This window comes from Rhincodon typus, chromosome 8 (assembly GCF_021869965.1).
Source record: "Rhincodon typus isolate 14 chromosome 8, sRhiTyp1.1, whole genome shotgun sequence".
NCBI classification, from domain to species: domain Eukaryota; kingdom Metazoa; phylum Chordata; class Chondrichthyes; order Orectolobiformes; family Rhincodontidae; genus Rhincodon; species Rhincodon typus.
This window is the reverse complement of record NC_063339.1, coordinates 41,538,427-41,562,683: the sequence shown is the minus strand read 5'-3', so window position 1 is coordinate 41,562,683 and position 24,257 is coordinate 41,538,427. Positions and strand designations below refer to the sequence as shown.

General features: G+C 40.6%; 1 protein-coding gene across 2 annotated transcripts in view; it reads right to left on the bottom strand.

Moving 5' to 3' along the window:
* Positions 1–536: 536 nt before the first annotated feature.
* LOC109930667 (guanine nucleotide-binding protein G(I)/G(S)/G(O) subunit gamma-2) overlaps positions 537–24,257 on the bottom strand; it is a 79,917-nt gene continuing 56,196 nt past the window's right edge. Inside the window, exons 1-3 of one of the 2 annotated variants that reach the window (XM_048600204.1) lie at positions 14,221–14,242; positions 10,091–10,184; positions 537–2,474 (exon numbers count right to left, since the gene is read on the bottom strand). In XM_048600204.1, coding sequence (XP_048456161.1) covers positions 2,346–2,474; positions 10,091–10,177 — 216 coding nt within the window. In that variant the 5' untranslated portion in view covers positions 10,178–10,184; positions 14,221–14,242 and the 3' untranslated portion in view covers positions 537–2,345. Of the gene's footprint in view, positions 2,475–10,090; positions 10,185–14,220; positions 14,243–24,257 lie in introns of those variants that run through there. The other variant, XM_048600205.1, reaches the window with a different exon arrangement.

The following is a 24,257-nucleotide window of genomic DNA, read 5'->3' as shown; positions in this document are numbered from 1 at the left end:
ATAGCCAAGGTCTTTTCCCCAGTGTAGGGGTCCAAAACTGAAGGACATGGGTGTAAGGTGAGAGGGGAAAGATTTAAAAGAACAGGGGCAACTTTTTCATGCAGAAGGTGGTGCATGTGTGGGACAAACTGCCGGTGGAGGTGTGTACAATTATAACATTTAAAAGGCATCTGAATGGGTACATGAATAGGAAGGGTTTAGAGGGATATGGGCCAAATGCTGGCAAATGGGACTAGATCAGTTTAGGATATCTGGTTGGCATGGATGAGTTGGTCTGAAGTGTCTGTTTCGTGCTGTATAACTCCAGGACTATGACTCCATGTTGCCTGTCCTTCATCTACAAGGCATGAGTCATGTTGGAACACTCTCGACTTGTTTGGATGAGTGCAGCTCCAAAAACAATGAAGAAGCTTGACACCATCCAGTGCATTACTATGGTAGCATGAATGTCTTGAGGAATAGCACCATTTCTAATCTTCCCCCTTAATGTTGCATTTATTAATGAAGTATATTATTCATAATACAGTTCAAAATTATTGTAAGTGAAATGTTCTGAAGGTTTTATTTAAAACTGATACATTGTTCACATGGCATGAAAATGTGCAATACATCAGACTTTGTTCAAATTTCCCTATACAAAGCTAACAAGGGTATACAACCAGAAATACAATACACATTTTTACAATGCACTCAGTTTAAGAAAATTCACACATCCCTTTTATTCTCACTATCAGATTAGCATTCCTGGACACTCATTTAGGCACTACAACTCACTGCTGCCATGAACACAATTTAGAGAAAATTTAGCTCAACAAGCCATAGTCATACATGTCAGTCTTTCTTATTTTGTAATGTTTTCAATGTAGCTACTTTGGTTAATGTATTTGTTCAATGATAACTCTTACTCTTCTGTGCTAATATGGGTCTAATACAATGGTAAGTCACTCCTTTGATTTGAACTGGGAATGAAGCAGAGGGCTTGTTTGGCAGTGTAATGGCAGATGTTGGTACATGCAGATCTAAGAAAATTAGCAATTGAGTAAAAATACATATCTGAAAATATCAAAAATGTTTGTTAAAAGGCGGTGAAACAGTCTGAGGTAAAATTATCTGATTATTCACAGAAGTTGAGACCTGTTTGTTCATCTGCACATTACACTGTCCAATAATCTTTACTGCTGTTTGAGTTGGGTAAAAAACATACACAGAAAGATTGCATTAAGGGATGAATTCTTTTTGTTTCTAAAATTGCTTAATTTTGTTAAATTTACGAACTAATAGAAATTTTGTCAACTGGTCTTTTTTTCAGTTCCTTGTATACAAAGCTACTTATTGACAATTGGTCTTGCTTTTCAAACATTGTCATGTATGTCTATGTACTACTGTTTGCATGCAAGTTTTACTTCCAGTAAAACATTTGTTATATTACAATGTTTAATTTGGTATAAACTGTTTATATAAATGGTTTAATGACACATATTTCGTATAGTGTTCACAAGCATTAGTGAGAGAACAGGGCTGTTAAGAAATAGGCTGTGCTTCATTAGCAGTTAGAATTTGAAATTAAAACCTTGTGTTCTATATATTTACATTGCATCATTTTTGATCATCTAAACTAAAATCAATTAAAAGAGAAACGGCTGGAACATTTCCATGCAATTCTTTTGTTGCTATCACAAATATTAGGATCACTAAATAGCACATGTTACGTGTACTAGCAGAAACTATAAGCAACTATACACAAATGTTGGAGGAGCACTAAGAGTTTAAGAAAATACACAAGCTGCCAGCTTTGATGGTTTGCAAATGACACTCCATTTGCCAAATGCTTGTTAGTAACATTTCTCTTCCTTGAAAATCAGCTCTCAAAGCAAAGTCCAGCATATCATTGTGCTACTCTAATGCAAAAAGCACATAACCAAATGTTAAGGTACAACACCACAGTAATCTATCTTATTTGTATACTTTTGCCACTTAAATTAAAATTATTTTGAAGAACAACAATTATCATTCCAATAAAATTATACATTATCCTCAGTATTTACCTTTCTTAGAACAACTGTCATACTTTAGACATCAAACTATCAAACATAATTTATGGTCTTTGCAAGAGCAAAAAATGTTACACATCTCTACACTGTTTCATTCTAAGCTGTTTTAGAATCTCTATTTTCACAAGGTAGTTCTTCTGCTTCCATTCCCAATAAGCTGACAAGATTCTTTAAACATGCACATCCCTGTAGCTTCCAGGCTTTGCTAAAAATTCTGTGGACAGAAAGGTGTCCACATTAGTAAAATTCAACATCATTGTTCAGAACAGCCTGATTTTCAGGCTGCATGAGACTTTACAGGACAGCACAAAAGAATTTCTTCTCTCTAAAGGGGTTTTCCGATGCAGGAACTGGTGTCAGTAAAGGATCTTCTTTAGCATGGGCTTCGCAGTAAGCCATCAAATCTGCTGCTGCTTTGGATACCTTGAATAAGAAGATAAAAGTTAGGCTTTTTCAGTTTTACTTTTAGGCTGAGAGTAATTAAGTGATCACTTCCAATGAAAAGAAAAACTCAGTCAGTTGCCAATTTCTCCACCAGAGAATGCCACAGCCTTACCTTTAAAATATGTTGCGATAGTGGGAAATCAGTAACATTCATGCAGAACACCTTGGTTCAGCAGCAACAATTTGCCTCTTAGAAGTGCCACTTCTAACATTTCAGCATATGATCCAGAATGATTTTCTGGAGCAGTAATGAGGGAGTGCTGCACTCACAGTGTGATTTATCAGATAAGATGTTAAATCGAATTCTCTTTTTCCATCCAGCTGGAGTCAAAAGAAGCTTGTTTGAAAAAGTGCAGGGGATTTGTTTTAATCAAAGTTTATTCCTGACCCAACATTACAAAAACAGGGTTTTTTTTTGCCTATTTACCTCTTCGCTAATTATGGGGACTTGATTTTGCACAACGTTCTGATTACATTTCAAAAATACTTAATTTGTTGGGAGGCAGTATGGAATGTCCTGACTTGAGAATGGAATGTTATTACCAGTTCTTTGAATTATTCTAGGTTGAAATTAGTGGGACAAAGAAACTGTACAAACATGTTATACCTTTGCAAGAATTACATTTTAGATTCTGGTACCTTCAGCTTTCAAATTAAAGTTTAAGCAGCTAGATTACACACTGAACCTAACTTCAAATGAGATAGAGCTATTCCATACCAAAAGGTATGGGGCTATGTGTTTAGGAGCCCACAGCCAAGTATCTAAAGGATGCTAAATTGGGTTGGGGCTAAAAATGGCCACAATGGAGCTAGCTACCAATTTCTAGCCTATGGACAGGCCACTAGCATGACAATTAAATTCCACCATTAAGATGCTGCCACATGGGATTAGGTCTTCCTGCATGTTCTGCTTTTATCTCAGAGCTTCTGCATGTACTGTATTTTGCTCTTGCATTGAAAGTCAAATGACTGGCTTATGGTGAATTCAAGTCAAGTCTAATTTGCAGATAATACATATATTGGGAAATTATAATGATTTAGGGGGTCCAAGGCCCATTAATCATTTATATTGTTGACAACTGTGGGTAGTTCAGAGGTGGTTTGCTAGGCGAATTTCTAGAATAGGTGGATTGTCTTATGTGGAAAGGTTGGACAAGTTGGGATTCTATCCAATGGATTTTAGAAAAGAGAGCATTTGAAAGAGAAAAGTGTATTGATTGTAACGAGGTCAGCCAGGTGGACCTCCTACAATATGATTACCTTGATTGGGGCTGTTTATCTGGTCCAATCAGGGATCTCTGGCTGACAGATATAAACAGGGGTGTCAGACATCCTGACATTTTGATAGCTGGCTCTGCGGAAGCTGGGCCAATGTCAAGGACTTTTGACGTATGAATAAAGGGTGCCTTGGTGACAAGAGTGGGATATCGGCCTCTGTGGAGTTATTTCACTAAGATTCTGAAGGGCCCTGACAGGGTGGATGTGGAAAGGGTGTTTCCTCTTGTGAGTGAATCTTGAATTGGCCAAGGGGGGGTGTTCACTGTTTAAAAATCATTTAAGACAGCGGTAAGAAAAAACGTTTTCTCAGACAGAGTCATGAGTTTTTGGAACTCTTGTCATCAAAAGATGAGGAAAGCGGAGTCTGAATATTTTTAAGTTTATCAGGGGTAGGTGAGAATGTGGAGTAAGTAGATCAACGATGATATTACTGAATGGCAGAGCAAGCTTAAGGAGACGAATGGTCTGTGCTAAGTTTGTTTATCAAGACCTCTGATGCACAGACTTAGTCATTGCATTTGCAATTATAAACCAATCTTCAGTTTCTTGTAAAATAAAGTGTACTTCTTTGTGGTCTCTGTACGAAGCAATTAATGGAACAGTACAAACCTGAAGCTGGAAAGGACAGAAAGTAGTAACTTTAGAAATATAAAGGAATATTACAGTGTAACCGAATGCTAAAGAGAATGAATATAGTCATCTATTTTGTTCAGCCCTCCACATTAAGACGACGTCCAGTTTCAGCTCTTGGCATTATGGGTAGAAGTACAATCCAACACGACAGTAAGTCACCCAGATAGAAGCGTCCATCTATAATTCCCAAACTGCTGGGTTTAGTTGACCTCAGAAAAGACGTGAATTGTGCACTGTAATTTTATCAGTTGTCTCTGTCTGAAGAGGAACAAAAATCAACTAAGACTTCGACTAATGGCCATCTATGCTTTGACAAAATGTTTGTGTGAATGTTGAGTGGAAACAGGATCAACATGACTCACTATCCTCTAAGGTCTCATATTTGCCAACACTCACTGCCAGCACCGCTGGAACTGGACAAGAGTTAATACTTTCAGGACAGGAAGTCTGAAAACATTTACTAATCTGATGATAATATTATTCAACACTTCAGAAATACCTCAAGATCAGAAATAGCTTTAGTTTTTATTTTTGTTTTGCAGCAAAATTATGTCCCATTCTCACCTCTTGTTTTCTTCAATGTTTTTCACGTCAGTTAAGAAATGAGAGAGAACTCAAGTTATTGTTGTTCAGTAAATGTCTAGCAACCGTCTGCCAGTTATTTTACCAGCATGATTAAAATGAAAGAAAATGACACAGTAAATGATAGGAAATGGATCATCTGAATATTAATCATTGGAACACTATATCTTCCACCTTTATCCCATTCTGAGATTACTGTCAATGGCGTACTACAACAAAGCACCTGAATGGACAGCATCTCATCTCTTGGTCTCAGCACTTAACAGACTTCTGGACAAAATTAAGTTCAACAACTGTAGAATATAACTTCTGTCATAACATTCAAGGCCACGAGTGCAGTGCTACAAAGTGTAGATTTTAGAGTAGGTTTTTGTTGGTGCAGATTCAATGAGCGAAAGGGCCTCTTCCATACTCTATGATTCTATGAGTGGGCTATGGTGAGATTTGTGGAGAAGCGCCAATCCAGTGACGATTATCTCTGAGTTAGGAGCAACTCTCTGCATGTTTTATGCATCTGTCAACTGGGAGGCAAGTTTTTTGTTCGACAGCAGCAAGCTACCATCTAAGCTGGATTATAGTTTGTTAAACATCTTATTAATGCTACAATTCACCTCATTAATACTCAGGTTTTACCAAATGCACCAAACAAGCTAAAATGTTGAGAATTTTTGCTATGGAAATCGGGGTGGATACCTTATGAGTTCACCTCCAAAGGACCTTTGCATTGAACGCTGGACACCAATATCCTGGGGCACACTCCATGGGCACTCGCCATATGCACCCCACATCCACAGAGACTGGCATCAACCAATGTTCCCTCAGATTATTTTATCAGGTCAAAACCAGAAGTCAATGAGTCAACATGTCAACCAGCGTGCGTGGAATCTCAGAGGAACCTCAGCGTGGTGAGAGGAAACACTGCATGTGACATGAGCCAGCCTCTAGGAACACTCATGGCACATCTCCAATCCACTTACATGTCACTTCTGCACTTTAATGCTGCACCTTGGACTGTACTGGCAACAATCACTGCAATGTTGCACTCTGGGTGTTCAGGTACACTCACCCAGCTCACAGAATAGTTCAGGCTGCACTGCCGGCGTGTTTGCTCACTTACATAGTGCTCATTCACTCTCAGCCTATCTAGATGCTCACAGCTTTGTAATGCCTTGCCTGCCCCCTCCCTAGCCAGAGATATCAAGCTCACATTACTTCTGTCTTGCCTTTCCACTTAGTGCAGACACAAGACATTCAATATGGTTGTCAGCAGGCCTCAGAAAAATCAACAGAAGTGGCCCTTGACCAGGAGTCCTGGCATAGTATGCTATACCAGTTCAGGATCTTGGCTACAGTCAGTCAGCCAGCCATTCGGGTTGGTCAGAATCAGGATGCTGCCCACATAATGGGTGAGGAGGCAAATTTCAAGCAGCCTTCCACCTGTTTTGACTGTTTCTACCCTATTGTGGGCTGCTTTCTTTGGAAAGCAAAGAAAGGCAGCTATTAAGGAAGATGAAAGTGGGTGACACCATGTTTACTTATGGCATAGGTGGGGAGGTGTCCTGAGTGCAGAGGGCATGCAAGGTTAGTGCTGCCAGGGCTTGGAGTGGGTATGAGCAAGGAGCGAAGATGTTACAGGCGACAGTGAGAGTGGTAGAGCATGAGCCTTGTTGGAAGGAGGATACTTAGCAGAGATAAAGTGTATGTGAGATGTAAGAGGTAAGAAGGTGGCACTTACACAGGTGAAGTGGAGAAGGTCATTGACCTTCTTCCTACGTTTCTATGGATTCCTCCAGAAGGCTGCACTGACACATGTGGCAACCTCACACCAGGTTGGCATGGTGTGGTCTCATGAACTCCCTTGCTAGTCCCATGGCGTGAGGAAGTCCCACATCTAAACCACCCCCTTTCCCAGGATCTCCGGGTCCCTGCTTGCAAAGACGGCACCAATTTCCCCATGCCTATGTATGGGGCAAATTTCAGGAAGCATATGGGACAACTTTGGACCGATAGTGCTTATCCGGGTATACAATGGGCTTTTAAAGATGGTGCATCACCAGGTATGGTTGTCAATTCCAAAATAAAACTGAACAGCGAGTTGTTCCAGGAAAAGTATGTGATAAGATGGGGCTGGAATTGGTGCAGAGGTGCCTGAGGGGTGTGGTAGACTGTTACGGAGGCATGTTTGGTAAGATAGAGTGAGAAAACCTGCTAGGCCTCACAGCTAAAACCTCTCCAGAAAATTCATTGCAACTCCCAATTAGCCCAAGATAGTCAGATTCAGCCCACAATCTTTCTTCAGTTCTGATAAAAGGTCATCGATCTAAAGTATTAACTGTTTCTTTCCACAGACGCTGCCTAACCTGCTGAGTAATTCCAGTACTTTTTTTTAATTTCAGACTTCCAGAATCTCAGAGTTTTGCTTTGGAAACTGTTTTTGTCCTTTCCATATTGATTGAAGTTGTTTCACTCAAGGATTTATTAAATTGGCTCAGAGTTTGTGTCACAGACTGCAAAGATGGAGATTTTTACTTGCAGTTTCCTTTAATGGCAGTAACTGGTTTTGACCATGTAATTGAGGGAGCACACAAACTGCTTCCTCAGAGGGAAACATATATCAGTCATCCACAGGTTCTCTCACCATCTCCCAGAAGTGGTTTGCAAGGCAATACCCTTTCATGGCTGCTCACTCTCTTAAGTGAGGCTGTTTGTGCAACTTAGGAAGCTTAGCCTACAAAGATGATTATAAAATTGTTGTTAATTATATCAGAAGATATTTCATGGAATTGTTTTATGTTAATCATCATATGACTCTTAGACATTACTAAAAGAAGTTCTACTTTCACACTCATGACCAAAAATGACTTCTAATAGATCACGTCGAAGTGCTGGAGTTCCCCTTCTGCAGCTTCTGTAGTTGAGTGGTTTCTGTCCATAGCTATAATTTTAAAAATGAAACTGTGATTCACTGAACTTAAGATGTGCAATCTACAATACTTCATTATTTTTTATTGGAATGAACTCGTTTGCCCCTAGTTTGAAATGCCGTGGAGGAGCACAGCTAGAGCAACTTCCCTATCAATGCCACATTTGTCATGTGAACAACAACAGAACTATTGATATAAAAGCAAAATACTGCTGATGCTGGAGATCTGAAATTAAAACAGAAAGCACTCAAAAAGCTCAGCAGGTCCAAAGTGGAGAAAAATGAGCATTCTGAAATCACAATGGACTCAAAACATAAACTCTGTTTCTGTCCACCGAACCCTCTGAGATTCCACAGCACTTTCTGTCTTTATTTTATCATAGAACATTGATGTTGGACCTTGTGTTGTGGTTATCGCTCACATTCATTTCTCCCTTTGTAATGCATTCAGTCAATGTATTGTAGTGCATTCATGCTATGCTTTAGAATAAATCTCCTATGCTTTTGATTAACATCATTCAGACCCATATGATGAAATACAATTACAATGCTCCTGAAAAACAGCAGATGTGACTACTGAAGGTCTCAGCCCCTGCAGCTGCCATCATAATGTATGGGCATCAGTAGAAAGTCTCCTTGTATGAGTGCATTGATGTAATCTGGTCAAAGTGTGGGAGGTTGTCATCTCCCTTTCCCTGAAACTTTAGGTTTTGCCTCCAACAGCTTCCTCAGCAGGTAGAGGAATACAAAATAAAATATGACTTCTTCACCCCAATATGAATCCTGCGAACGTCACTCGTCATGTTGCGATATTTCTCTTTGGCCAATACTGGCCACTATCCTCTCACTGCTGCCCTAACATTAGCCTGATCCGTGAAGATCTGTAGCTTCGTAAAAGTTCTGAGCTCAAGCAAACTCCTTGGCAAGGTCAGTACTTGATGGATTATTTAGTTTCTAGCCTATGCTGTGACCATTTTGGCATACTCCTGCTGAAACAGCAAATTTTGGCCTGAATAGATCTTGATTGTTTTAAACAATGCATTTTGTATAACTTCATTTCAGGCAGAGGGCCTCTGATGGTAGGATCAACGTAGCAGCTTGATAATTTTGAAATATTAATGGGAAAGAAGAAGTGAGATGAAACTGTAATAGGTAAAGACAAGGTCCAGTTTCTTATTTCTGGATATTGAATGCAGTAGCGAAAGTAATGGACCATGAGATTTGGTGGGAGCTGAGATGAGATAGAGTGAGTGTGAGACAGCAGATAAGGTCATTGACCTTTCAGATTTATGACCTCTCATCATTACTTTTCCATGAGCTCTAGAGTTTTTTTTTATATTTTGGTTATATGAGGAAAAAAAATCAACTGAATTAGTAAATGAGGCAAAACTAGCTCTGAGAAGAGGTACCTACTAAGAATGTCTGGGGACAGACTACACTAAATAAAATATGAATAAAACGACTATTGTGCCATTGCTGGTAGTTCCACTAGTTCCCAAATTTGCATTTTTTTCTCTTCAAATACTGCCTGCATGTAATTGTGTAAATGATTTTTTTTCTCTCTCATATTGATTTTATCATTTTAATACAGCTTCTACAAACTTGGAAATATAAAAATAATTCAAACAGTTGCAGAGAAAAATGCACGTGACTTAATGTTGAAATGCAATTTGATGATCCAACATAAGTGTCTGCCATCGTCTATAAGCATCATCTACTCTGTTGACTAGATCGATAAAAGGGAATCTATTAACACTTTACAGGATCGTTTTACTGTAGTCACCTACTTACTGTGTGTGTGTTATTCAAACTCTGACTCACAGAATACAGTGATTCGTAGTTCCAGGAAAATAAATTCCCAGGCTATAAATTTTATATTTGAGTGTTACAGATTAAAATGGAGTGTAGAGACTCAGAAATATATTGTCTATAGTAAAAATACTTTATTCCTTTAATCTTGGCAAGTCAATGCTAGGAATTTCAAATGAGAAGTGATAGGAGCTCAAGACTTGTTACACCAGCAATTTACATTTATCCAGAAGATTTAACATAGGAAATCATCTTCACCATGGCTTGAAGAAAAAATACACACCAAACAAAAGAACAATATAAAGACAATTGAAAAAAACTCTTGTTATTTTATACAATGTATGGCAAGTGCAAAAAATAGGCTTCTCACCTTTATTCTGTCAATGTTGGCTTCCATTTTTAGTTGTTCCACCATCTTTCTGGCTTGTGCTATGCCTGCTGTATTGTTGCTAGCCATTTGATCTCTACAGAAAGAGAAAACAGAAAACAGTCAGCACAGTTTCAGAATAAGAACATTGTTAAACAACATAAAGGTTGTTAAGTAACACACAACAATTATTAAGTGGAGACTTTTAAAGTGGAAAGGGATTATAGGTGAAGAACCCCAAAAGTCAGTTCTGGGGCCTCAGTTCTTCACCGTGTAAGGAGATTTTTCTCATATTAACTCTGAATCCTTGTTTAATTAAAGGCACATACTCTATTTTTCTTTTTGCTGTCTTCCTAATTGAGGTCCATGAGATGAATGGGACAACATTCAATGTATCAATCACTAAAGGTTTCAAAGCAAACAGCTGCATTTAGTGGCAAAGTATTGGCCTGCTTTAATACAGGGGATGACGCAGATATAAGATGATAACAAAAACAGAAATTGCTGGAGAAACTCAGTAGGTCTGGCAGCATCTGTGAGTTAATATTAACATTTTCCTGTTTTTATTTCCGATCTCCAGCATCTGCACTTCTTTGTTTATTATAGGGTGGTAAAGTTATTTCCTAGATCATAGCAGCTTTAGAAAATAACAACTTCCATATTTTTCCTTTCTCTATGAACTTGTAACTGAACCATTGTACTGTAACAGTTGAAAGTATTTCCATAACTGCTTACTTTTAACTTTATTTTTTATCTTCCTAATTTATACTATGAAGAACTGTAATATGGAACTTTTAGCTTTCTCTTTATTTCTCTATTTTTGTACCTCATCTATTTTAGTACATTAAGATTTGTACCTAGATACTTTGTATCTAAGATGGTGCTGTGTTAGGTGACAACATTGTACACATTTCACTGTACTCCTGTACTTTGTACCTGAGTACATGTGACAAAAAACCTAATTCTAAAAATTCTAATTATATGTAAGAATTCTAATTCTGAAAAGGGTGGGTCATGGTTAGACAAATATAAGCACTTCAGAAGCAAAAACAGAAATTGCTGGGAAGGCTCAGCAGGTCTGGCAGCATCTGTGGGAGAAACCAGGGTTAATATTTTGGGTTCAGTGACTCTTCCTCAGAACTGATGCCAGATCTGCTGAGCCTGTCTAGCAATTTTTGTTTTTGGTCCTGATTTCCAGCATCCGCAGTCGTTTTGGTTTTTAAATATAAAAACTTTCCAACTTAAAACACCAGTAAGGAATAATAAAGGTAAAAGCCGCTATAGTATTACCAGATCATTGGGTATTAGAGAGAGACAAGTGTTGGCGTATTAAGCTGAGGTCACCAGGTTTCAGGCATGGGGAGAGATTGACAGTGGAGTCTGTGACGTAACCTCAGTCAGTACAGGAATTGAATCAATGCTGTTGGTATCATTCTGCATCACAAACCAACGGTCCAAGTTATACCTGGTTCAGTGCTGAATGTGTTTTGACTATGTCTGGATGATCTTGATTAATTGGGAAGAATAACTTCTTAAAAATATTTTATGCTGGCAAGACCATTAAAGCTAAGAAAACCTAAACTGGTGGCCTGTACTCTTCAGTTTCCCATTTCCTTAAGTCATGGCTTAAAGCTGTTCAACACAAACTCATCTTCAAAAGTTACACAAATATATTAAAGCCTTTTATTGCTTTGGAATAGGTGATGAAATGTAAAATTAAATACATTGTATTTCATTTATATTGATAAATTTTTCTTGTGTATAATTTTACTTCCTCATTTGATTCTAACACGCAATAGACAAAGAACCCCTTGGAGAAACTATTTCAAGCAGCTGGCTTGACCTGAAACGAAACTTAGTGCAGTGATAAGAGGTTTGGAAAATTGCTTTGGGATCTATTGAGTGTTCTGGGCCATTTAAAAAGTTAAGCATTACTCAATGTTTTTAAAAACCAGACATCTCCAACTGTACTCTTTGGGCAGGAATTTACTGAGAAAATAATGAGAAAATCTGAACGCTGCACTCTGTTCATAATGCAAATCATCCAATATTCCATGAACTGTGAATCACCACAGGGAAAATCGTTTCTGAGGTGAAGGATGTAGAAACAAGTCAAACAAACAGGCCAGACCATGAGAGTTAAGCTCCAGCAAATTCTGGGCCATATCATTTTCAAGTACAGAACTCTGCAATGCACTCCTGCTGTAATACACACTTTTGGAACAGATTTTTTTTAAATTTAGGAATAAATGAGGAGCTTAAACAAATGTACTTCATAAGAACAATAATAATGCTGTGGAAGGCTATTCAAGCAAATATTTTGACAATTATTTCTTCAGTTACAATAAAAAATAACGAGTCAGAATGCTGACCACAATTCCTCAACAAATGATAAGCCATTTCACTGGTCTAAATGCCAGAACAATTCACCAAATTAATGGAGTGTTTAATAATAACTGAATAGTACTGAGAACATATAATATAAAGACTTATTCTGTTAACCTAAATTAGAGAACTGGGCTGGATTTGCCACTTGGAGATGGGAAACAGCAGCCTGGGATGTTTTGGTGTAAAAAATGTGCCTCCAGTGGGAAACGGACCAAGTTAAGCCCTTAAATAGAGACAGGATTTCTGTCCAATTAAATCTAGTCAGGGTCAGATTGGGGGTGGGTATTAAACACCAAGGGAACCACCACAAAAGCTTCTGTTGTCATTAGGGAGTGTATGTGTACCAAAGACTGCCACTGCACCACAGGACATGGTGGTGAGATGGCACAGGGAAACTAGAGGCCTGGCATCCTGGAGGGCGAGGAAGGAGGTCCTCTTCTCGTCTCATCATATTGAAGGGGCATCTGTCTGTTCACCGTCAGCTCCCTCTTTCTCTAACTTCTCCTCCCCATTTTATGTCTTTCTTACCTGATGAACTGTCTCCTTCTAAGGCCTTACTGTCCTCAAAGTCCAGATGTTTCTCTGAGGGCTATGTTACAGAAACCACCACAGTGACCAAGATGCCTGCAGAAAGGCATAGCCAGGCACCTCCTGACCGATCTGGTGCCAGACTCAGTGCCCTCTGAGACTGCACTGCTCCAGTTTTGATTATGGTGTTGTTTAGCAATGGTAGAGAGGGCATCTGCCACATGGGTGAACCACCAGTGTGCACTTGCCTGTGAGGTATCACAAAGGGCATAGATATTTATAACCATCTACTTAGAGAGTTGCAGGGATCTTCAGATTGCTTCTCAGTCAGATCCAGGCATCTTCACTTCTGGCTATAGATTTTGCACTCAGGGTTAATGTCTCCTTGATGGACCCTTTGTCTATCTCCTCAGGTCTCTTGATGCCCTTCCTGAGCGGCTTGCTGGTCTTCATCTCCAATGGCCTGGATTTCTGAAGGTGCAGAACCCAGACCCAACTGCAGGCATCCTGGTGTTCAAAACAGATACGCCCAGTGCTTCAATGCCCACACCTTGCTGGGAGGAAGACCCTGAGTTGACAATGTTCTTAACCCTAACTCATCCCCTGACCTGCTTTGGGCTGCTGCAGCTTTAACTTCAAAGCATTAAAGCTTTTAAAAGTTAAAGCATTTTTACTTTTCTTTTTAAACATTTGACCCCCACCCCCATGAGTTGTCCCAGATATGGGGAGGAGTCTTCCTGAATGTGGGCCATGGCAAGAAAGTTGGGAACTTGTGTGAGCTTTCCAATGAGGACCCTCTTGATATCAAAAGCAAAAAGTCCCATTTTCCAACAAAGAGCCGGACGGGGAGGCAAGATTCTCACTAGTGAGTGGCAAGAGGCCAATTTGCATACACTAACACGTGTAAAAATCTCATTAATAGTTAACTTCATTTCATGTATATTTAGTTTCCCATTCAGCCACTTGCTGCTTAGAAACTGAACATTTGCTCCTCTGAACCTCTATTTTGGACAGCCAGCACCACATCTCAGGACATACTCCCTGGGCATTGACTGCAAAGTTCTATACCTCAATGCTACACTTCGGAGCACACAGGCACCTTTCATTGTAATGTTGCCACAAGGACACTTGATCAGGCACCCATCTCATGGATTTGACCAGGCTGGATCTCAGAACACCTCTCTTGCTCTCTCAGTTCTCACTCCTCTTGTACCTACCTTAATACTCACAGCAAGCCTGTCTTGCCTTTTAAAAACCGAAAGAACTGCGGATACTGTAAATCAGGAACAAAAACAAAGTTGCTGGAAAAGCTCAGCAGGTCTGGCAGCATCTGTGAAGGAAAAAACAGAGTTAACATTTAGGGTCTGGTGACGCTTCCTCAGAATGTTAACTCTGTTTTTTCCTTCACAGATGCTGCCAGACCTGCTGAGCTTTTCCAGAAACTTTGTTTTTGTTCCTGCCTTGCCTTTTAGCAGTTTTACCCCCAGTCACACCTTGAAGGGCTGACAGTACTTTTCTGTCTGGCCATGCTGCGTAGCACAGACACAATCGTACAAGTGCATCATCCAAACTCGACTCAGGGGTTTGGACACAGTTAGCTGCTTGGAGGAAGCATGGTCAAGAGGTGCGTTTCACTGCTGGAGAATGGGCCACAGTCAGTGCTGCAGGTCCAGTGGAAACTCTGAGGGGATCAATAGTAAATCAGCCAGGGAGCTGCACAGAGATCAGTCACTGCTGTAGTTGGTCAACAGTTGGGCTGTCCACCAAAGTCACTCAGTGGGGTGGGCCACAGTCAGCCCCAGGGATCAGTGAAATAAAAATCAAGGGGGTTTAATCAGGGGACACTGTTAGGGAAGTTGGGGAACTCAGCTGGGGTTTATAGAATGCAGAGGGACATGGGGAAGGGGGAGACATTTGATGTATAGAGGGTGAGAAGACTATGGTGCATTGGAGGACATAGATACTGCAGGAGAGGTGTCATCAGAGGTCACCATCATTATGGCCAAGACATGGGAGGGGGAATTGTGCAGCATGATGGTTGACGATTAAACGGTAGGGTTGGGACAGGAATGATAAGAATGACAGTTGCAAATGTAATTCCAGGTAGTGTGTGGAAATAGGTGGAGGATCAAGAGTGCTGGGCTGGCCAGGGAATGCCAGGAAGAAGGGGACTGGGCCCCTTGTTATTCAGGTTGAGCCTGACTAGGCCATATTCATTCAACTCTTACATACAAATTGCAACCTCACTCAGAGTGGGTAAATAAGTGTTGGTTTTTTTCTCTGTCTCAATATGTGGACTCCACTTGTGCCCGAAGTGAGGCCAACAGAATCAATCAAGAGCAATCACAGTACAGGTTGAAGTCATTTACAATCATAGTATTGTGACCATGAAATACATGCAGTTCCCAACAATGTGCACAAGCAATCTTCACCATGTTGTGCATCATTGCAGATTGATCTCTGTGAAGCAGAAATAATCACAAGCAACTTTAAAAGTGGCACCTGCATGCCACAAAACAAAGGTAATGCAAGATCTCATACAGGGGCACCAATCCAATTCCCTCTCAACATGAACTGGAAGCGTTTGCTAACATATTCTTATATGCAGCGAGGATTGGGTCTAATTAAGGTGGAGAACAGAGGTCATACTGTAAAGAGTTTGAACTCAATGTTGAGTCCTAGAGGCTGTAACATGGAAGTAGAAAATAAGGCATGAACCCTCCAGCTGGCTTGAGTTTCAATGGAACATAGCAGCAGGCCAAGGAAGGAAATGTAAGCATGGGAGCAAGATGTTTTATCAAAATGGTAAGCAACTGGAAAGTCAGGGTCATTCTTACAAACAGAGCAGAGGTGTTCCACAAAGTGGCTATCCAGTCTGTGTTTACTGTCACCAATATAAATAAAGGAAGCTGTTGGTGTAGAAGCATTGAAGGAGAATGGTGTGGTCCAAATGCAGAAGACAGGTTAATTTGAGAATGATGAGCAAGGAAAACCTACCTTTGTCAAAGAGTCTAAGAGACCATTTTTAACTCTAATAACTGTTTCAGTAGCTGAGGTAGAAAACATTAGAAAGATAAAAACAGAGTTCTGGGGTAAATGGGCACAGATAGGGAAGACAACAACACATTCAAGAGCTTTTGTGAGAAAAAAGGTTTGCAGAAGGGATGGTAGTTTGCAAAGACAGTGGGCTATGGGGTGTTTTTTTTTGAACAGGGCTTGATAACAGAAGATTTAAAGGGAAAACATCCGAACAGAGAGTAAAATATCAGTGAACATGGGGATCAAGTGGGGAAGTTGAATGGGCAGCAATTTAGTGGGAATAGGTTTGAGGAAGTAGGACGTGGGATAAAATGAGCTCATAGAAGTAATGAGAGCATAACAGGGAGAAACTGCAGAGAAATTGGAGAAGTTGAGAGTTTAGGCTTAAAGCAGGTGCAAGCCCAAGGAGAAATTTGACACATTGGACCAGTGCAAAGGAGACGTGCAGAGCAAGTGAATCAGATGGTGTCAATCTCGGATAAAGAAATACATCAGCTCCTTTCATTTATTGGAGGTGAGGATGGATGAGGCAGCGGACAAGCTGTTAAAATGACAGGTTTTAAAAGAAGGTAGGGGTGATCTTTGCAATCCAAGACAATCCTGGAATAGTGAACAGTTCTGTAGTAGAGAGCAGGATCCTGCAGTCTTATGTGGCCTAACCAAATCTGGTGGTGGATGGGCTAAACAAGCTATCCGCCTGTTCTGGAATTAAGTGAGCAGGAAGGATAGCCACACCAGAAAAAATTGCTGGGGTGAAAGATAGCATTGATTTCCTTAGGGACTAGCACATCAAATGTGGAGGTGAGGGTGTGGTTGAATAAATTATGAGATAGTTGGGATTCTGAAATTGCAGTTGTAAGTGAATTAGGACATGGATTTTCTCAGGGAAGGACACAGCAAGATTATGGAAGGGGGGAAGTGGGTGGGACGATCATGCAAGGAATTGTTCATTTACCCATGTGTGTTTTTCTTTATTATTCCCAACACCCTTAGAGATACTTTGTTCCTGTTTTTTTGGAACTATAAGGGACAATTGACCTGTTATTCTCATTGCACCATGTGCAGCTGTTTCCTCCCCAGCCCCTAATGAATTACTGCTACATCAGACAGTAGGTTATTTATGTAAATTATTATTTTCTAATTGACCAACACAAAATTTTTTTCATTTATCCATTTGTGGGATGTGGGCGTCGCTGGGTGGCGAGCATTTCTTGCCCATCACTAGTTGCCCTTGACAAGGTGATGGTGAGCTGCCTTCTTGAATCACTGCAGTCCACCTGCTGTGGGTTGACCCACAATACTATTAGGGAGGGAATTCGAGGACTCTGACCCAGCAACAGTGAAAGAACGGTGATATATTTCCAAGTCAAGATGGTGAGTGGCTTGGAGGGGAACTTGAATGTGGTGGTGTTCCCATATATCTGCTGCCCTTGTCCTTCTAGGTGGAAGTGGTCGTGGGTTTGGAAGGTGCTGTCTGAGGATCTATGGTGAATTTCTGCAGTGCATCTTGTAGATAGTACACACTGCTGCTACTGAGCATTGGTGGTGGAGGGAGTGGATGCTTGTGGATGTAGTGCCTATCAAGTGGGCTGCTTTGTTCTGGATGGTGTCAAGATTTTTGAGCGCTATTGAGCTGCACTCATCCAGGCAAGTGGAAAGTATTCCATCACACTCCTGACATGTGCCTTGTAGATAGTGGACAGGCTTTGGGGAGTCAGGAGGTGAGTTACTTGTCACAGTATTCCTAGTTTCTGACCTGCTCTTATAGCCACTGCGTTTATGTGGTGAGTCCAGTTTAAATGTAGTTTTGTGATTGTCACACAATAAACCATCCATCCTCCTCCTTTTTGCCCTGGCTGCAGCCATTGGCATGGTTGACCCCTTGGGCTTGCTCCAGTGCCTCTCCTTCATCACATAGTTGCATAGAACTACCCACTCTTTGTTCCATTCAGACCTCCTGAACCCACTCAGAGAATCACCCGCAGCAACTTCACTTCCCGTTTGTGTTCTGTTATGTCTGGTGGCCCCAAAGGATATATCCTTGGCCTGCTCCCATTTCTCGTCTGCATTCAGCCAACTGGTGACATTATCCAAAAACACAATATCAGTTTCCAGAAGTATGAGGAAGACAGCTCAGCTCTGCCTCATCGCCACTTCACTGAACTGCATCACTGCATTTAATTTGGCACTAGTTGTCTAAGATAGAGGGCTAAGTGAGCAGAAATTTCCTCTAAGGTTGAAGCCATTGTCGTCAGTCTCCACTCCAAACTCTATTCCATAGCTGCTGAATCCATCCTTTTCCCTGGCAGAGCCCTACAGTTCACAATCTTGATGATGTTTTTCACCCAAAAATGTATTTCCAATCACATATTTTTGCCATAATTAAGGCCACCTATTTCTAGCTATATAACATCTAACTCTGTAGCCACCCAGCTCATCTTCGGCTGAAGCACTCATCCATGCCTTTGTTATCTCTAGCTTTGACTGTTCCAATGCAATCCAAGTCAGCTTTGCACATTCCATCCACTGTAAACTTGAAGTCATCCAAATCAGTTGCCCCTATCTTAACTCACACCCAATCCTGTTCATCCATCACTCTGCACTTGCTGACCCTAGACTGGCTCCTGGTTAAGTAACAATATAATTGCAAAGTTGTCATCTATATTTTCATGGCTTCAGTGACCTTGCCCCTTTGTATCACTTTAGTCACCTCCATCCCCACAATTCTGACATATATTCAGTCTTTTAAATCTGGCCTCTTGAGCATCCCAATATTACATGCTTCATCATTAGTAACTGTTCCAAGGCCCTAAGTCTGGAATTCCCTCCCTAAAGTTCCCTGTCTTTCTATCTCCCTTTTAGACATTCACTAATACCAAATTCTTGACCATGTTTTTGATTATCTGCCTTAATATCTCCTTATGTGGCTCAGTGACAATTTTATTTGGTAACATCCCTGTGAAATGCATTGGGATGTTTTACTACATCAAAGATACTATATAAATGCAAGTTGTTGTTTGCACAATCCTCTCTAGACAACCATTTTGGGGAAGTTTCTTGCAGTAAAAACGAAGTACCTTTATAAGTAAGAGCATTTATCGCAATTAAAGAGTAGAGGAAATCTCTTTCATCCCCAATCCATTACAAAATCTGATCAAGTATAAGCAAATATTTCATTTGCTAGTTTCCACACTTTGTCGCACAAAAATTCTGTAGCCAACACAGAACTGAAAAATGGAACATTGACTTCATGTAATTACCGCAGCATTTAAAGGCAGATCAGAACAGCTTCCTCAACAATTTAAATCTTTGGTCAGGGTGCCAACAGATTAAAAAGCACAAAAAGTGATATTGCAGGGGTGCTCAAGGACAGGGAAGAACAAATGTGAGCCAAGTACTGAGTATTTTTGTTGTTTCATAGAGATTAAACAATGATATAACTATCTCATTGGAAACTGACACCCATCACTATAAAACTGTTGCACTGTTAAACTAATGTGCACATTTGCACGAACAGGATGTTGAGGTTTTCTGTTGATTTTACAGGTGCTGAGAGAACCTAATAGTTTCTTAGTGAAATGTTCAAAACCTTCAGCAAGTAGATGAAAGAAAATCACAGGCCCAACAGTAACTTGTAGGCTCATAAAAGAGCTTACATATGAATAGAACAGCCTAAGATACAGAATTATGACATTTCACAGCACTGAATAAGATACTTCAGTTCTCTCATCTCTTCTAGCTTTTTGAAAATGAAAAGATTATCTATTTAGCCTCATTTCTCTGATCCTTTCCTGGATCCTTTCATTTTTTTCATTTGCAAATATTTAGTTTCTTCCCTTTCAAAAACATCCTATTGTGCATTCAGCCTCTACCACTCCAGAGCATTCCAGACCCTAAAATGCTCTGCTGAAAAATGTTTCTTCAGATCTTTCCTCTTTTTTGGTGATTGTGTTAATTTTCAGTCCTGCAAGTACCGCCTCCCTGATCAGAGGAAACAGCATTTCCCTATTTAAGTTGTTGACACTTGATGTTTTAAAAGCTCTATCAAACGTTTTCTTCCATTCTCTGTTACACAAAAAGCCTCTCATTTTTCTCCAAAGCCAAAACTACTTTTTCATTGAGGATGCACATTTACTGAAACCTCCTGCTAATTGCCAATTATAAATCGTAGTATGTGTTATTTTCTAAGGAAGGAGCAGTATTGCATCTTTCACACAATGTATTATTACACTGCTAGGTGATAGATCAGTGTGACCTGCCATGTTGAACTTATACTTAGGAGTAGAGAGAGAGATGGAAGATATTGGGAGTAGGAGATAAAGACCATAAAACCAGAAGAAATAGGAACAGCAGTATGCTATTTGGTCTTCGAGCCTGCTCCACCATTCAATAAGATCATGGCTGATCAGATATTCCTCCCATCTACTTTCCTGCATTTTCCCTGTAACCCTTGATTCATTTACTGATCAAGAACCTGTCTTGTCTCAGCCTTAAATATACGCAAAGACTCTACTCCCACAGCTCTCTGTGGCAAGGAGTTCCAAAGGCTCTCAATCCTCTAAGAGACGAAATTCTTCCTCATCTCAGTCCTAAATTGCTGCGCATTTATTCTGAGACTATGCCCTGTGACTCTCCCATGAGGGGAAACATCCTCTCAGCACTTACACTGCCAAGCCGCTTAAGAATTCTGTACGTTTCAATGAGGTCATCTCATTCTTCTAAACTCCAAAGAGTAAGGTCCCAACTCATTTGACCTTTGCTCATAAGATAATCCCTCCGCAACAGAGTTCATCCAATTAAACCTTCTCTGAACTACCTCCAATGCAATAATATCTTTCCATAAATAAGGAGACTAAAAGCGTTCACAGTATTGTGCAGCTGCAGTAAGGTTTCCCTACTCTTATACTCCAATCCACTTGAAATAAGGGCCAATATTCTATTAACCTTCTTGATTACCTAGCTTTCTGTGATTTGTGCACAATACCTCCGACTGTTTTCAATTTACTTATAGGACGTGGGTGTCATTGGATTAGCCAGCATTTCTTGCCCATCCCTACTTTGCCTTCAGAAGGTGGTAGTGAGCTGCCTTCTTGCACTGTTGCAGTCCATGCGCTGTGGGTTGACTCACATTGCCTTCAGGGAGGGAATTCCAGGACTTTGACCCAGCGGCAGTGAAGGAACGACAATTTATTTCCAAGTCAGGATGGTGAGTGGCTTGGAGGGGAACTTGAAAGTGGTGTTGTTCCCATGAATCTGCTGTCCTTGCCCTTCTAGATGGAAGCAGTTAAGTGTTTGGAAGGTGCTGTCTAAAGATCTTTGGTGAATTTCTGCAGTGCATCTTGTAGACAGCTACTGCTACTGAGAGTTGGCAGTGGAGGGAGTGGATATTTCTGGATGTAGTGCAACTCAAGTGGGCTGCTCTGACCTGGACTGGGTCAAGATTCGTCAGTGTTGTTGGAGCTGCACCCATCCAGACAAGTGGGGAGTATTCCATCACACTCCTGACATGTGCCTTGTAGATGGTGGATAGGCTTTGGGGAGTCATTAAGTGAGTATCTAGCCTTTGAACTGATTTTGTAGACCCTGTGTTTATGTGGGGAGTCCAGTTGAATTTCTGGTTGGTAGTAACCCCAAGGAGGTTGATAGTGGGGGATTTAGTGATGGTAACACCACTGAATGACAAGGGGCAATGGTTGTAGTGTCTTTTATTGGAGATGTTCATTGCCTGGCAATTTTGTGGTATGAATGTTACTTGCCACTTGTCAGCCCAAGCGTCGATATTGTCCAGACCTTGATGCTATTGAACACAGACTGCTTCAGTATCTGGAGTTGTGAATGGTGCTAAACATTGCACAATCATCAGTGAACGTCCCCACTTCTGACCTTATGATGGAGGAACGGTCATTGACAAAACAGCTGAAAATGGTTGGGTCAAGGACACTTCCCTGAGGAACTCCTATAGAGATGTCTTAGCGTTGTCCCTTGTGTTGTTTTTTTTTCCATTTAAATAATATTCTGTTGTTTTGTTCTCACTTCCAAAATGAACAACTTCACATTTTCCCACATTACACTCCATTTGCCAACTTTTTGTCCATTTACTTAACCTATCAATATTTCTCTATAAACTGTATTCCTCTCGCAACTTGCCTTTCCACCTATTTTGTGTTGTCTGCAAATTTGGCTACATTACAATCACTTCCTTCCTCCAATTCATTAACATATATTTATGTATGTATTAGTAAACATTTGTGGTCCTAGCACTGATCCCTGTAGATTTCAATTGTTCCAAGTACCAATCTGGAAAAGAAGACATCTCCACTCGCTGCTTCCTGCCCATGAGCCAATTCTCTATCCAGGACAATATACTACCTCCAACAAGTGAGAGCTTATGGGGACATCTCTCCAGAAGGACTCCGACCAGACAATGATTAAGGAGCAGGCTGTCAAGGAGGGAATGGGCCTCCTAGGGAAAACATGTTTTTGGGGATTTTGGCTTTAGAAATTAACCACTTCACTGGAACATACAATATATGAGAAATCTTTTGGATGTATGTTAGATATTTCAGTTTGCTAAATGTCAACTGCCACTTGCTTCATTTTTTGTGTTAGGATGTTTTCTCCACAGTGCTAATGCAAATAGTTCTGGATTACAATGCAAAGAAAAAGAGGTACAGATCCCTTCATATTTATGATCCTAAGCTTTATGCATGAACTGCATTGCACAAATATCAGTCAGTCATTCACTGCACCCATCTCTGCATTAATATAGGTTAATACCAGACCTTCAAAAGTAAAGAGAGTTACCATCCTGGGCCTCCTGCAGTGCCACAACGATGCCACCCGAAGGTTGCAGGAACAGCATCTCATATTCCGCTTGGGAACCCTGCAGCCCAATGGTATCAATGTGGATTTCACAAGCTTCAAAATCTCCCCTCCCGCTATCGCATCCCAAAACCAGCCCAGCTCGTCCCCACCTCCCTAACCTGTTCTTCCTCCCACCTTTCCCCTCCTCCCACCTCAAGCCCCACCCCCATCTCCTACCTACTAACCTCATCCCGCCTCCTTGACCTGTCCGTCCTCCCTGGACTGACCTATCTCCTCCCTACCTCCCCACCTACACTCACCTTTACTGGCTCCATCTCCGCCTCTTTGACCTGTCTGTCTCCTCTCCACCTATCTTCTCCTCTATCCATCTTCTATCCGCCTCCCCCTCTCTCCCTATTTATTTCAGAATCCCCTTCCCCTCCGCCATTTCTGATGAAGGGTCTAGGCCTGAAACGTCAGCCTTCCTGCTCCTCTGATGCTGCTTGGCCTGCTGTGTTCATCCAGCTCTACACCTTGTTGTCTCAGATTCTCCAGCATCTGCAGTTCCTACTATCTCTGATACAGAGTTACATCTATAAAGTGTTTCAAAGAAGGGAAAGATTTGCAAATTATCCAGCACTTCCAACCCTGCAGGCTCAACTCTATAGTTAACATTTCAATCTGTTTCTATCTGATAGAATACCTAACCTCTGCATGTCGTAATAGCAATTTATACTGTTATCTGAAACAACCCTTTTGCTCCTTTTAATGTTTTAATCAGGCAAAGTGTAGACAAATTAATAGCAGAGGATTCTGTTCTTGCCAACCTCCATGCTGCATTTTAAAGAGAACACAAACCCTAATCACTGACCATCCAAAAGGACCTCAGGCCATTCCAGCCAAAGGCAGGAGGACTTCAAATGCTTTTCTGAAACCCTAGCAATTTCTCAAGTATTTCTTCAGGCCACATGCTATGAAGTAAAGCGCTTCCAACAGTATTAGCTATTCCTGGCAGTAGTTATTACCTAAGGAACTACTCAGAATGGTAAATATAAATATAGCGATTTAACTAAAAAGTTTTAATCACTTTGGTTTGACGTCATTAATTTGTTTAGTAAGTCCCCTGTATTTTGTTCTAAAGTGCAAAGCAAAAAGATTTCCTGCTGACTTGTGCAATGTTAAAAGCTGTGTCAGCTCTTTCCACTACTGTTATGTTTGTCTTATACTCAATTCATTACCCCCGAGTCAAAAGTTGTTTATGATCTCCTGAGCTCAGCTATATGTAAAACAATGCAATATGAACAATACTCCTACCATTAAATAATGTATCATAGAACATAGAACATTACAGCGCAGTACAGGCCCTTCGGCCCTCGATGTTGAGCCGACCTGTGAAACCAATCTGAAGCCC